This window comes from Marmota marmota, unplaced genomic scaffold (assembly GCF_001458135.2).
Source record: "Marmota marmota marmota unplaced genomic scaffold, marMar, whole genome shotgun sequence".
Lineage (NCBI taxonomy): Eukaryota > Metazoa > Chordata > Mammalia > Rodentia > Sciuridae > Marmota > Marmota marmota.
In genome coordinates this window covers 11,714,426-11,723,471 of record NW_026000205.1, presented here as the reverse complement: position 1 = coordinate 11,723,471, position 9,046 = coordinate 11,714,426, and the positions used below count along the sequence as shown (strand labels likewise).

At 60.4% G+C, this 9,046-nt stretch overlaps 2 protein-coding genes across 3 annotated transcripts in view; one reads left to right on the top strand and one right to left on the bottom strand.

Annotated features, from left to right (window-relative positions):
- Positions 1-786: 786 nt before the first annotated feature.
- Positions 787-9,040, bottom strand: Lgi4 (leucine rich repeat LGI family member 4). The gene is made up of 9 exons (XM_015497167.2): positions 8,083-9,040; positions 7,675-7,746; positions 7,319-7,390; positions 6,065-6,136; positions 5,726-5,797; positions 5,364-5,533; positions 3,104-3,268; positions 2,518-3,023; positions 787-1,781 (listed from the first exon to the last, which is right to left on the bottom strand). Exons 1-9 carry the CDS (start codon positions 8,259-8,261, stop codon positions 1,467-1,469), a joined length of 1,623 nt encoding a protein of 540 aa, XP_015352653.1. The 5' UTR covers positions 8,262-9,040; the 3' UTR covers positions 787-1,466.
- Fxyd5 (FXYD domain containing ion transport regulator 5) overlaps positions 8,184-9,046 on the top strand; it is a 28,504-nt gene continuing 27,641 nt past the window's right edge. The window contains exon 1 of one of the 2 annotated variants that reach the window (XM_015497228.2): positions 8,184-8,218. The gene's annotated coding sequence lies outside the window, so the exon portion shown is untranslated. The remainder of the gene's footprint in view (positions 8,219-9,046) is intronic. The other variant, XM_015497227.2, reaches the window with a different exon arrangement.

The following is a 9,046-nucleotide window of genomic DNA, read 5'->3' as shown; positions in this document are numbered from 1 at the left end:
GGGCCTGGGGGAGGTGGCTGCGGGTTGGCAGGCAGCTAGCGGGTGGATCTTAGCTGGGAAAAGCCTGTCCTCTGCTCTTTCTCGTAGCCTGCTAGAGGGCACGGGGCCTGCTCTCTGCCTCCAGGCCGTGGGAGGCTTGTGTGCACTTTAAGATGTTCCAGTGTTAATGGGGGACACTTTGTGATGCAAGAGAGCCCTAACCCCTGGATGCTGGGCGCTCAGGTGAACACTGGGACCATCCCAGGAAAACAAGGATAAGGAATTATCCCACCACCAGGGAGTGCTCAATTTTATGATTGTAACAGTAAGACCCCTAGGGTCTCCTCACTGGAGAACTTTCCAAATGTCCCAATGAGACCTTTAAATGATTCCCTATAACACCCTTAATAGTATCTAATGGCCACACGATGTGAGAATCTTCTCTGAGCCTTAAACTCCCAGGAGTCTCCCCAGTATCCAACCTAAATGTTCCCACAAAATGCCCCAAACCCTTCAAAACATCCAAAAATATCTCCTACAATGCCCTGGGACATGACCTCTAAATACAGACCCCAGTAAACCCCTGCCCTCTGATCACACCCTTCTATCTCTTGAACATCCCATGAGCCCATTCTCCTTAGAGACCCCGTGAAGAGCCAAAATGCCTTCCCCCTGGCCATAACAGGACTCTAGGGTCACCCCCAGCCCCCATGCCATTCACAAGACCCCCTCTCCCAATGACCCCACAACAACGGGCAGGGTAGTTAGTGCCCAGCGCATTTATTGAACTCGTACCTTCTGTCCTTTCCCCTGTCGCCCTTCGGGGAGGGGTACCCGCGCTTCACCTGCACCTCTCCAATCCCAACTTCTCCCCCTCCCCACACCGCCCCCCCACCGCCTGCGCGCGCACGCGCAAGAGGAACGAAACGCGAGGTCACCGCCTCTGGCAGCAGACGTGCGCCTAAGCAGCTGAGAGAAGGAACAGGTCTGGCAGGAAAAACTGCCCAGCAACTGTGACGTCATGGGGCCGGGCAGGACTCCATGAAAGCGATTGGCAGGATTGAATTTGGAAGGGAAAGGAATTCTGTCTTTGGAGCTTTCGCAGGGAGCAGATTGGGTGGGAGTCGTTGAGGGAGAACTTCCAGACCTCTCGGGACTCTGCGCATCAAGGGGGGATGCGGTGTTTGGGCTCCAAGCAGTGCCCCAGCCTGAGCTTCCAAGTCACCAAGAGCCGGCATCTCTCTCCCGCCAGATATTGCTTCCAACTGGGAGGGCAGTTCAGGCTGGGACTTCCATGTCTCCCAGTGGCAGTTCCTCCAAGAGGTGGGCTAGGGTTTGGACCTGGAGCTGATGAACTTGGCCTGTGGTCAGCATCTCACAGGTCTGGTCATTACCCCAAGTGGGGCCAGAAGGCCAGCCAACAGGTCATCCAGATGCCCAAGGCTCCCCACGCCAGCGCTCGGCCATGTCTAGAGTCCTGCCGAGTCTCAGGCACTCAGGTCCAGCTCATGATGCTGGTAGATCTGCGTGGGGCCCTTGAAGCAAGCCGCGAATAGGAAGCGTCTGCCCGCTAAGGTGACGTGGGCAAAGGCGCGGGGGGCCACCAAAGCAGGAGGCCCCAGCTCCTGCAGTGGCTCCAGGAGCCCCTTGTCGGGATCAAAGCGGAGCACCTGGCTGAAGGCAAAGTCGCTGCCTAGGATGGCCAGCTGGTCCCTGGCGATGAGCAGAGGCTGGAAGACGTGGGCACCCCGGGAAGGGAGCTGGTGCAGCAGGCGAAACATGGAGCCGTCCCAGCGCATGACCTGGGGAGAAGGTGGCCAGTTAGGGCCTGAGGCCTTGGGAGGGGCAGGTCTTCCTGTCATCCTGAGGGTCTAGAGAACTTGGAACGCTTGGAAACAGGGCCCATTCGTCCTCAAATTCCCACAGCTGCTTAATCCTATCAGTGTGCGCCCAGCTGCTCAGGCTGCTAAGTCAGAGTTGTGAGCTGTGAGCTGACCCTGCGCTTTCCCTCGGCCCCACACTGCACGGATCAGCAAAGGCTACCTGTGAGTTTTACCTACAATAGCTGTATATGCTGTCCACTCCTGTTAACGCACCTTGGCCCAGCCTCCATCCTCTCCAGCCTCCTTCCTGGGTCCTAGTTCCTGTCCTTGTCCCAGTCTGTTCCCCACCAGAGACCCTGTGAATACCCTAGTTAGAGGGGAGCCCCCTCCCCTGGCTCCACCTTGCTCTGGAAAGACAGTGCTAGAGAGGAAGGGCAGGACCCAACATCTGCATCAGGCTCAGAGGAGCCTTGTCAGGATGCGGGGGACAGGGGCTGGGGCTAAAGTCAGTCCTGGAGGGTGTCCAAGATGCAGAGCCAAATTTAGGGTGTAGAATCAGAATCTTGGGGAGTGATTTAGACAAAGATAGCCTTGAGGGGCCACAGTCTTGCAGTCATCGTTGGGATGGGATCAGAATTCAAAGGTCAGCATGTGAGGCCAGATCAGTTTATAGCGCCCCCCCATACACACACACACACACTGGGCCCAGCCTCACCATAGAGTCCCCGATGTACCGCGTCAGGCATAGGAACACATCCCCCCCAGCCTGGAAGTGACGTGTGGCATAGACATCCTCAGCCTCTGGGATGTCCGTGCGCCTCTCAAAGCGGCCACCGAACCAGTGGAAGAGCACGGGCCTCTGTGAGGCCGAGGCCAGCAGCAGGTGGGGCCGGCCGTCCAGCTCCAGGGCCTCGGCGTCCGTGTCCCGGTGCCAGGCGTGCAGGCTCTGGCGTGGGTAGAAGCCGGGCCCGTCCCGACACAGCAGTGTGGTGCTGCCAGCTTTGGAGGCATCGGCCACCACGAAGCAGGGCTGCCCGTCCAGCCAGAGGAGCTCCGCGTCGTTGGGCCTCAGCAGCCGTCGGGGGGCCAGTGCCTGCATCGGGGCCAGGCGCAGGTCGGGGCCCGGCCGTGCCCACAGCTGGGATCCTCCCCACAGTCGGGCAGCCAGCACGAAGAGGCGCGGGCCCAGCACCAGGGGCTTGCAGGACACCACGGAGGGTGCTGAGGGGGAGCAAGCAGGCTGTCAGGTCCAGGGGCAGAGGGCCGGGCAGACAGGGGACAGGGACAGGGCGAGCACTCACCCGGCAGCTCATCCTCCGTCCGGAAGCGCTGCAGGCCGTAGTCCCAGGAGAGGATCAGGCAGCGGCCAGCGAAGGGCTGGGCCAGGATGATGTGGGGCTCCCCCTGGTAGGAGAAGGACTCCACGCCCAGCGCCGACTCCCCAACCATCTGGAACCAGGACAGCTCTGGGGGCGGCAGGAGAGAGTCAGGTAGGCCCCGGGGACCCCAGGGTCCTCATTGCTGAGCCTTGATTTGCACAGCTCTGAAAGGAGGGTCCTGTTCATGGCGTTCACCCCACAGGGACATGGAGAGTGGAGTCCTCTTGTCTATGGCAGGGTTAACTCGGGCTGCGTCCTGATTTTCTAAGATGAGTGGCCCCATCAAATGATCCCTCCGAAACGGCCACTTAGTCATTCACTGGCCTTCACGACATTCCAGTGAGGTACACTCTGTCATGATCTCTAAAGATGAAGCGACGGAGGTTCAGTGGTCCAGGCAGCCGGTGGGCTGGTCAGCTGGAAGCCACATTTTCCTGGCACCCCCAGGAGCACTCTCCCTGGAGGTTAGGTGTGGTCATGTCAGGAGCAGAAGCGTGATGCACACTTCATTCCCCTCCTTCTCGTGAGCTAGCACATGGAAGCGTCAAACCTGAGTTCAACCATGGAAACCCGGACAGTACCCAGGAGCTGCCGCACCCACCTGGGCAGCTCACCTCCGCTCACCTCTTCAATTCGTGGTATTTCGGGCTTTTTGTTACAACCACTTAGCTTTAATGGTATCTGGCCTAGCAAGGTACTGGTCGTTAGTGGGTGCCATGCTGTGACTCTAGCATATACTACGTCACCCTACACGTCCAGATCCCAGGTGCCAAGGTGGAAGCAGTGATGCCCAGCCAAAGAGAGTTCCTATAAAAATGCCCATCAAATCATGTCCATGCCTGGGCCGCATCCTCCATGGCTCCCCCTTGACCCTACTCTTTGTGCCTTTCAAAGTCCTCCATGGTGGGGCCCCTGCCAGCTTTGACCTCATCTCTACTCTCTCCCTTCAGGCACCACCCGAGCCACACTGGTCTTTTGATCCTCAAACAGCTCTAGGCTGCCTCGGGGCCACCATTTATGCTGTTCCCTCTCCACGCAGTGCCCTTCCCTCTCCTTTTCCAGTAGGTAAATTCAGATCCAATGCCTCCCTCACGACTCCCTGTGTGATCAGAATGTGTCATCAGTTTGTTTGCGCCACACGTTAGTGGATCTCACTAAGTTGAATAACTGAATCAAGGGTGAACGATGGGGCTCAGTGGTACAGCGCTTGCCTAACAGGTGGGAAGCCCTGGGTTGCATCCGAGGCACTCCCTTCCCCTTCAAGAAAAAAATAGTGATAATAATAATCGCTGAGCTCAGTCCCCTTGCTCTGTGAGTCCCACACACCACAAACATGTCTCACAGTGGATCATGTTACGATCACTGTTGTTATATTAATAGCATCTGTGTAAGGACACTTCAAATGTCCACTCCTTGAGGAAGCCCTTCCTGACTCCCGCTCAACTCTGTGTGACCCCGGCCCTGGCTCTGGACTCCTCAGTTCCCACGGCCTCGGTCCTGGCCTTATTTCTCTGACTGTGCTCCCCCATCCCACCCCAGGCCCCTCTGCCTCCGACTGCCCGTCCTGGCCCTGATCATTCTGGGCGGTCACTGTGTGGGGCTGGGCATGGGCTCTGGGAAGCCAAGACCCGGGCTGTCTTGTCCCTGCTGTGCTTTGAGTCACCAAAATGTGTTTATGGAAAAGCAAAAGGAAAGGAAATGGAAGTGAGGGATTGGCATATGCAGTTTTCAGCGCAACAGAAAGAAAGTGTTGGGCTGGGGTGTGGCTCAGGTGGTAGAGCGCTTGCCTCGCATGACAGGCCCTGGGTTCAAGCCCCAGCACCACCACCAAAAAAAAAAGAAAGAAAGAAAGTGTTTTACAAGTAAGTGACTTTATATTAAGGACGATGAGAGTGAACATTTGTAAGAGCCTCCTGCCCCAGGCCTTGGGTCCAGTGCTGAGCAGGCGGAGACATAGCATGGAATCCTCGCAGCAATCCTATGTCACTGTTTATTATCCCCATTCTACAGATGAGGAGACTGAGGCTCAGGGTGGTGATGCCATGTGCTCGGGGTCTCGAAGCCAGGAAATGGCAGGGCAGGGAGTGAAGTCAGCTCCTCAGGCCTGGCAGCCATTCCCCCCATCTCCTGCCTTCTCCTGGGGACCCTGCAGTCCCTCCCTCCCCACTGGGAAAGTCCCCACCTATGGCTCTGCACTTGAAGGTCTTTGGGTCGAGGTGGCGGAGCTGCATGTGAGTCAGGGCAGCGGGGCCTGCACAGGTCCCCGTCCCCACGCTGGCGTTCACGGTCGGCATCCACTGAAGCAGCCAAAGGATGCGACAGTCGCACTGGAACGGGTTCCCACGGAGGTCCCTGGTGCAAGAGGCCAGGAAGGGGCTGCGACCCTCGGAGGCCACGTACCCTGCCCCCTCCCCTGGGGTCCCCAGATGGCATGGAAAATACGTCAGAACCATTGCAACCCTTGCCAACCCAGCCCCGCCTCCACAGCGCCAGGCCCCGCCCCCAGACCCCCCACCCCCGCACCCCACACCCCCGGAGCCTCACACGTGAGTCAGGGTTTCCAGGCCCCGGAACAGGAATCTGGGCAGGACCTCGAGGTGATTGTGGGCCAGGCTTCTGGAGGGGACAAAGAAGGAGCCATCCGCAGCTGCCAGGAGGCGCTGTGTCCGGGGTGGGGGTGCCGGGGTGGGGGTGCCGTGGAGGAGGACGGGGGTGCGTGGAGGAGGGGAGCCGTGGAGGAGCGGGGTGCCATGGAGGAGGAGGGGTGCCATGGAGGGGGGTGTCGTGGAGGAGGGTGGGGGTGTCGTGGAGGAGGGTGGGGTGCCGTGGAGGAGGGGGGTGCCGTGGAGGGGGTGCCGTGGAGGAGGCGGGACGGGCACGCACAGGTGTGTGAGCGAGCGGAGTCCCCGGAGCGCGTTCTTGGAGATGGAGCCGATCTCATTGTCCTCAATGAAGCTGTGGAGGGAGGGGGATGAGGGGAGGCCCACGGGGCAGGGGACTCAGAGGCCACACGGGTGCTGCATTCTCCGCAGCACCTCGGGCAGTCCCAGGGAAAGCCTCCCCAGAAACCTGTCCCCCCTGAAGGCCTGATCCACGGTCACTGGAGCCAGCCTCACCAGGGACGCTGTCGCCATTGTCACCGACAACAGCACTGGTCCCACTATCATCCCTTATGACCAGTACCAGTGCCTGCATCTCAACACCCATGCCACCATCACCATCACCTACCCTACCACCAATAACTGCCATCGTCCCCAGCACCACACAGGCCACCAATATCGCCACACCCGTCCATCGTCAACGTCCATCAGGGAACTCCAGGCGGATGACACCGATGAACCTCACCAGCAACCAGGCTTCACGACCAACACCCCACATCCTGCCACCACCCTCACCAACGCCGCCTCCGTGATCCAGCATCAATACCAGCGTCGCCATTATCCCCAACACTCCGGTCACCCACCGCCAGTGTCATCGCTGTCACAGCTTGTATACATAACGACACCTCTGTCATCGGTGAAAACCCCAGTACCAACAACACTGTCATGAACACTGACACCAGCGTCCTGCTCCAAGCCACCACTGACACCAACGTCAGTGCATACTGACCAGTGCCCATGGGCCTGGTGACCGTCTCTAGCACCGCCCCGCAGGCTTTGATCATCAGTTCCACTAACAGAACCATCACTGCGAGGTTTGCCATGTTTTGTCAACAGCACTGACACTCCGTCGTCAGTGACAAGGCCACCACTTCCACTGGCGTCAGCAACGGCATCCCTCCCTTTAGTATGGCCATCACGCTGTCGCCAACTCCTTACTGGGAGCTGTTTCCAGCTCATTTTAAACATTTCCTCCCGCTGGTATCCTCCCCAGGTGCCCGAGAGTCAGGAGGGGGCCAGAAACCGAGCCTGGCTATCTAGGCGCTTTGCGGATCTGAAGCACAGAGAGGCGAGGTGAGCAGCCCTAGACGACACAGCTGATCTGGAGCCCTCACACGGCCTCAGGAGCAGGTCTGAGGGCCCTTGTCCAGACACCTCCACTGCAGACCCACAGTCCCTACCGCCTCTGACTCTGGGCACCACCAGAAGCCCCTTCTCCTCCTCCCAGGCCACCTGCCCCCAGCCCGGCCTCACTCACAGGTACTGCAGGTGGGACAACCCGGCAAATGCGTCGTCCTCGATCACAGAGAAGGAGTTGGACGTGAAGAGGCTGCAGGGGGCGAGAAGGCGGTTGCTGGGGTTCAGGACCCCTCGCTGATGAGGACCGCTCTCTGACATTTTGGCCTTATCCCCCTCCATTAGCCCCATCAGGCACAGGAACACTCACATGCACGTGGGGGACTACGTGCAGGGACAGAGGGATTCTGACAGGGACACACGGGTGCGCACACACTCTCTCCTGTGCGTGGACACCCTCATGGCCACATGTGCCCACACCCACACGCATGTGCAAGACGCCCACTCCCTCCCTGCCGCTCGGCCAGGCCCACTCACAGCAGGTGCAGGGACGGCACCCTCAGGAAGCTGCCGGCCTTCAGCTGGGTGACTCCAGTCCTCACGAGTGAGCTGGGGACGTGGCAGTGGCAGTGAGGAGAAAACCACTCCGGCGCTCTGGTCCCCAACCCAGATCCCACTGCTGCCCCACGCCCTGGCCTGCACCTGACCCCGGGTGCGCTTCCCCTTTGGGTGGCGAGGGTCCTGGCAAGCAGCCCAGTCCCTGGCCACCCCCCCTTCCAGGTCCCCATACACCTCCTGCCCCATCCCAGGTCCCAGCAGCCCCTGGGCAGGCATCCCGACAGCCTCTGCTGCCCAGGATCAGGTGGGCCCCCGCCTACCCCGCCCGCCCCTGGAGGCCCAGGATCCGGCACCCACCTTCAGGCCCACAGAGGGCCCGACACTCACAGTGACAGCAGCGTCGGGGAGAAGCTCTCTGGCAGGTCCTGGGAGCCCTCACACAGGGCACTGTCTTTGGAGCAGGAGCAGCGTGGAGGACACTTGCCCTTTGGGGGCCTCCAGGCCACCCCGACCCCCGGCCCAGCCAGCAGCAGCAGCAGCAGCAGCAGGATGCCCGAGCGTCCCATGCCCCCTGCCCCCAGCCGAGGCACCACTTGTCTCGCAGCCAGCCTGGCCCAGGCCACTACATCTCCTCTGCCAGAGGCCCCTGCAGCTGCCTGCTGGGGTCCGCACCCTGACCTCGCTCTGCACCCTCGTCCTCGGTCCCTCGGCCGGCCCTTGTCCCTGTGTCCTGTGGTCTCTGACTTTCTGTGACTCTCTCTGCCTCTCCCTGTCTTTGTCTGTATCAGTCCACTGCCCACTTCCGTCCCTCCTTATGTCTTTGTGTGTCTGTCTGTCTGTCTCTGCAGGGCCCTGTCTTTCGGGTGGCCTATTGTCCCTCTGCCTGCTCCCTGCTTCTCCCTGAAGGTTTGGGGAAGGGACGTGCCGAGCAGGGTAGGGAGAAGGAGGGGGTCAGAGGCCATAGGAAGAGCGGCCTGGGGAAGGGACTGAAAGGCCTTTGGGAGGGGGTGGGGCCACCAAGGATGGAGCTGCCCTGGCCACTCCCAGCCAGCCCCCTCCCCAGAATCCCCTACTCAGCCTCACCCAGGGACTGTGAGGAGGATGTCACCCGGGTGGGGACTGAATGACCCGGCAGACTGGAGGGGGAGTGGAGGACAGGCCACTCCTGAGAGCTGGGGGAGGTCCTGGCCACTCCCAGCCAGCCCCCTTCTGGCCCCAGGAGGGCGTGGTGGTCCCTGTCACTGAGGCCCAGGGGCAGCTCAGGTCCAGCTGCGCCCTCTGGTGGCCACACTTGGTAGGACAGTTGCCTTATCCCAAACCCAAGACCTCCCTGCCTTCCCCCCCCCCCCCC